The sequence below is a fragment of the Vombatus ursinus genome, unplaced genomic scaffold (genome assembly GCF_900497805.2).
Source record: "Vombatus ursinus unplaced genomic scaffold, bare-nosed wombat genome assembly UNPS02014798.1, whole genome shotgun sequence".
In the NCBI taxonomy this organism is placed as follows: Eukaryota; Metazoa; Chordata; class Mammalia; order Diprotodontia; family Vombatidae; genus Vombatus; species Vombatus ursinus.
The window spans coordinates 19,303,974-19,309,973 of NW_020954576.1; the positions used below are offsets into that span (position 1 = coordinate 19,303,974).

Consider the following 6,000-nt stretch of genomic DNA (forward strand, 5'->3'; position numbering starts at 1 on the left):
AGTTTCTCAGGTAAATTATTTAAATCTGTTTAAAATGGTCTCCTTCCCCCCCATATGATATGAAGAGGTATCAAATATCGAGAGGTCCTGATTTCAAGATTTATCTACAATTTCTATAAATATATCTCTCAAACACATCATAATAAACCTATAAAACCAGTTAATTACCTTAATATGATGCTACCTTAATGAAAGATAAGTATACGTTCTAATTTACAGATGAACAAACTCCTATTTAAAAAGTAAACATCTAAGGAGAGGTAAAGCTCACAATCATTATTTGTTTGAATAAAATAAATTAACCCATTGATTTTATAAATGGAACCTCTAAAGTATACTAGTTATCTAAAAGAGTTTATTACATACTTAAAGGCCCAATTTTCACCTAGGGAACAGCTCTATACCAGCAAAATCAAGCCAGTGTGCTACTTAAATCACAAGGGTTTTTCATGGTTTAGTTTCCTGGTTTTGTTTCTCCTATAGTCAATAGAAAAATGAAACACTACCCTAGAATCTTCACTCACACTTCCATCACCTATGACTCCATTCTCCACTTTAGAAGACAATGTTCTAATGTGGCTGTTCTTCACAGACATGAGGCTGACTACATTTAATCTATTGGTCTATCAGACAAAGGTACTATGTGCAGGGCCCATTTCTCTTTGTCCTACAAATACTCAATGCCTTTGATCATATAAGGGACCCTATGTCTATCAATCGCTTAGAGCTATGCCACATTATTAAACTCTAGGTCCTTAAAGAATTCCTTCTACCAGTTCTTGTACACAATCCCTTTATTTGCACTCAACATTCACCAGCTGCCTATGTAGCCTATTGTCACCTTTACTCTGAACAAAGTATGGTCCAGTGACAGTGTGCTAAAGTAGGCCTCACTTCAATGGTAGTATTCTGGCTCTGTTCCTAGATCTTGTTGGTACTTATCTCAACTTGCCATGTAACATAAGCAGTTAATGATGATGAAAATACCCAAGGACCTACATTTGTGGCAGACTCAAGATTCAGAGTCACATAGAATTGACACTATTGCTATTTTTTTCTCTTTCTTTAAAACCTGATGCCATATTAGTGCTACCAAACATTGAACACCCTAAGGAAATGATTTGATTTAAGTTTTCATCGTTTGGACAACATATGCCAATGTGATAGAATTCAGGGGAAGCTTTCAACTTTGTGCATTGATGAAAATCTCTGACTACAAATAACACTTCTGGGGCACAGAACTAGCCTCTAACTTTAGTTTCTTTAGAGTTGTATTGACTTAGTTAAAATACTCCATAATCTCTTCCATCTGTTCCTATATGTACTTCATAAAGGTAGCATGTTAGCTCACAGAAGTAACTGGAAGAGGGTCTTAAAAAGGTACACAGCTTCATCAGTTGGAAGAGTTTTGTACTGGTCTCAAAAGGACAGCTTCATGATATGGATCTATCGTATGGCTTTGCGTCACTTGACCAAGGATGGGGAACAAGCTGGATAGCACAGCATCTTTTACTGCCTACAATAACACAAACTAACATACAGTAATGAGATGTTACTGTGGCAATCCAGGTGTTCATTGTAGATGACATCTCTCTAGCTTTACTGTAAGCACAAATAAATGAGAATGCTTGACACGTGAAAGACACTTATTTAAATGTTAATAAATAACTTGTTGATGTTTTTAAAAGATGAAAAACTGACAGCAGTTTGAAATAAATGTAATAAAAGAATTAAATCAGAATTGCAAAGGGCTTATTAAATCCTGTAAAGGTTCCATTTGAAGCTTAAAATAAAAAGAAGAGGCTTCTATAAAGCAAAATGTCAAAATCAACAGGAATACTTCCACCGGAAATGGTGAAATATTTTCTTGAATTAAATTTTCATGTCCTAGAGATAAGATCATACACATAAGAGTTACAATAGGACCAATTTTCCCCTTCCAAATACAAAAAAAAATTATTGACAGAAAAGGTGATATATCTGTTTAAGTGAGAAAAAAAAATGTGACTATATTAACATATATTTGTCTGGGCTTGTAAACAACCCAAAGAAGACTCAAGAATGGTTCATGTAAGCCAGCTGAGAGTAGTCACGATCTAGCTCTGATATTTAAGTTTAAGCCAAGCTGATAGTGTTCTTTAAAAATAAGGAATAACAAATAGATGGCAATAAAAGCAAGTTTTGTAATTACATCTAATTTTGTTGGTACTTTATGTTTCAAAATACACAGAGGTCCCCAAATCAGAAACAAAAAGGGAGCTAATGAACAAATTACATCAGCAAGAAGAAAACCAACTATTTGACCACATTTACCATGGAAGAAAAATGTAGTTTGGGGACTCGTCCAAATCATGAACTGCAAAGTGAATTGGTAAGAAATTAAGTGGTAGGGGCAGCTAGGTGGTGCAGTGGATAGAGACTGGCCCTGGAGTCAGGAGGACCTGAGTTCAAATCTGACCTCAGACACATAACACTTACTAACTGTATGACTCTGTGCAAGTCACTTAACCCCAATTGCCTCATATTAAAAAAAAGGAAAAGAAGAAAAAAAGAAATTAAGTGGTAATTTCAATCTGAGCTTCAAAATGAGCAATACCATTATTTTGCAAACTACATAATACACACATTCTTTCATAAATTAGCAGTACATTCATTTCAGCATATTAGCCAAAAATAGAACACTCTGACATAAAGCATTTCTTACCTTTTTATCATATACATCTTGCCAGTTTACTCCAACAAAGAAACTATGCCTCATAATTTCTTTTGCATCGTCTGGACCTCCACCAAGGCTATCAGGGGAGAAAGTAAGTTAAGTAAATATTAACCATATAAGCAAGGAAAGTTTCATTAAGACTGTGATAGTCTACTCTTGAACAAACTATTAGTAAACACCCCAGAAGAGAATACATTGAGCATCATAATTGAAAACATAAGCATTTCTTTTTTTGCCCCCCTCAATTTTCAAGTCAAAATGGATGTTGGTTAAATATATACCATGTTTGATTTGAGATACAGATCATTAATCTAGGTAGAAAAAAAATTAAAGAATACCACTAGAAACAGAACTAATTTATGAAATTTTCATATTAGGATTTTAAGTTACTTTCCAAAGAACAATACATAAGTTTAAATTCATATGTACTATAACTATGTTGAAGCATATGAATAAATAAAAATATTTTAATAACTAACAAAAAATGGTGGTTAGGGGAGGACTCACAGTCAGGCAAGAAACTGATTTTTAGTAGACTGTTTATTCTAAAGGGTGCTCCATATGCTGAGCAAAGTGCTTTACACACAGAAGATACTTAATAAATGCTTGTTGTTGCTGACACCAAGTATTGCTTATGCATAGCAATGTAGTTATGACAAAAATATATTCTTTGAAAAATATAGTTTAAATGCAGACCAAGTTACAATTGAATGAAATTTGCTATGGGTACTACTAGTCTGGACAACAGAAGTTATGGTCATAATGCACTCAAAATTGATTTCCTACATCATCCTTGAAAACCAGTATCATTAGTTTACAATTACATGCTGAATAATTTTTTTGTTACCATTTTGTTTCCATTTATTTGAACCTGTGAGGAGACAGTGAAAAAGCTGAAATCAGACTATTCTCAGAAATGGCAGGAATATGGGGAGAATACAAAGGGGAAGGAATTGAGGGACTAAAAATAGGCCATTTTCTCTCTTCAAGGTTCAAGGAAGAGCTAGTATAATGAGAACACCAAATCTGTATGAGGGAAATGGAAGAATTAACTTCTATATTAATATTCTGAAGGCTGAAAGGGAATAGCCAGGCCAGGAGAAGATAGACAGGCTCTCTTTACAGCCTGAAATGACTCCCAGCAAGAAGCATTTTTGAAAAGGGGCAGAGGGATCCTGGATTCTTGGAGAGAAGTTGGAAAAAGATTTTGAGAAACATTCAAGACAGTTTATTCAGAATGTCTTCCATCTCCTTTCATGAGTAAATAGTTTTTTACTACTTTTGAAGTATGGATGTTTTAAGTCTATGCAATCAATACATCAAAAACTACAAATTTTCTTAAGTTACCTTATAAGCTATTCTGTGTCAATGAATTTTCCATTCTTTAACATAAGGTCAACCACACTATGCACTGTCTAAGAATAAACTCAAAGTTATCTGAGAGAAACACTTTAGAAGTAGGGAAGTAAAAATCTTTAATATCAAATGCCCTCATAGTATGAAACCACACCAAGTTTGTATATTGATAGTTGCCTTCATTCTAGTCACCAAGTGAAGCACAAGTATTACTTCAGACCTGAAAGTCAATTAATATAAATAATTAATAGTGATCAATTAGGCAGCACAGTGTATAATGTTGGACTTGGAATCAGAAAGACCTGAGTTTGAATTATGCCTCAGATACTTACTACCTTTCTGACCCTGAGGAAGTTACTTAGCTTCTCTGTGCCTCGGTTTCTTCATTTGTAAAATGGGCACAATCGTATCTATCTCACAACGTTGTTAATGAGATGCCATGAGACAACATATGTAAAGCACTTTGCAAACTTGTCATTAGTTATTAAAGAGGAAGGGCAGCATAGGACAGGAGCTGGAGAGTGAAAGATCTAGGAAAGAAGGAAGACCTTCAGGAACATCCTCTATACATGCTGGCTGTATAACCCTGGATGAACCATTTCACTTCTCTGGGATCCAAAGAACACGCTGGCTACATGTTGCAGAGAAGTTGCTTAACAGCACTGCTGAGAGGAATTTCCCCCCACAGAGAACTCTAACAATGATAAAATGACAGATGTGAGCCCCTCAAAAGAAGGGGCCACTTTGATTCAGTTCTAACAAATTCTATCTCTTTTCAGTATCCATAAATTATAGATCCCACAATCTGTATCCCAAACCAAATTCTCAATTATCTATTGATTCACAACAGTTAGGAACATCTCAGAAGCCATCTTTATAGTATGTATTATATTTACATGGAATCGTGACTTATCTTTTAAAAGGTCTCTATTTCAGTTCAAAAAACACATGTACCAATCATTTTTACAGAGTTATACATCTTTTTTTTGTGACACACTAAAAAGGAGTTGCAAAAAAAAAAAAATTCTGAATCTATGATTACAGAAATCTTAAATGTGATCCCTCGTGCTACTGGTTCCAAAGGTAAAACAAAGTGTCAGTGTCCCTTTCCTCCAGATAGGAGGTAGTGGAATATAGTGAAAAGTTGGTTGGATCTGGAAGCAGAGGACAAGGGTGCTTAGCCTAGCTCAAAACCAATGTGACCTTTGGTAAGACATTTAATTTCTTTTGGTTTCAGGCCCTTCATCTGCAAAATGAGCAGATTGCAATGACCGGATGACCTCTAAGGTTCTTTCCTACTCTAAATCTAAGATTCTGTGTCTCTCCATTAAAAAGGTCTTCAATGCTGTAGGACAATGTAAATATGCAAGATAAAAAGGGCAAATCTACGTTGTTCCTAAAAGAAAACATATAGAAATACATATGCACATATGTACATGGTGGCCAATGGCCAAACTAAGAATAATTTGACACACATAAAATACTATAAATAAAAGATCCTAAAATTATATATGTATATGTATATATGTATGTATATCTGTGTACATATATATCCATCAATATGTAGGACAGATGCTATAGACTAATGAGCTTATGCCAACCTATGAATGAATTGTTTAGACAGAAGGCTTAAAATACTTTAAATTTATGTTAGATTAAGTTTGTATTGAAATTTGGAAGGAGAGAAGTTAGCTATACAGGGAAGACTGAACTATAAAATTCCTCTCAAAAGGCCTTTCCTTTATTTTCAACTTTCAAGAATAGTCCCTGATTCTCAAAGGATTACTAATGTACATTTAAACTTATTTAAGGTTTATTTATGGTTGCAAAACATATGAATATGATCTCATCTGAAATTAACCCTGTGAAGCTGTTAGGGCAGATACCTTTATTTTACAAATAAAGGAACTGAGACTCAAAAAGTGATT

At 34.3% G+C, this 6,000-nt stretch overlaps 1 protein-coding gene across 2 annotated transcripts in view; it reads right to left on the minus strand.

The window, feature by feature from the left end:
* LOC114049643 (RAC-gamma serine/threonine-protein kinase) overlaps window positions 1-6,000 on the minus strand; it is a 362,981-nt gene that overhangs the window by 44,143 nt on the left and 312,838 nt on the right. For both annotated transcript variants that reach the window (XM_027870919.1, XM_027870920.1), the window contains one exon: window positions 2,705-2,792. In XM_027870919.1, coding sequence (XP_027726720.1) covers window positions 2,705-2,792 — 88 coding nt within the window. The remainder of the gene's footprint in view (window positions 1-2,704; window positions 2,793-6,000) is intronic.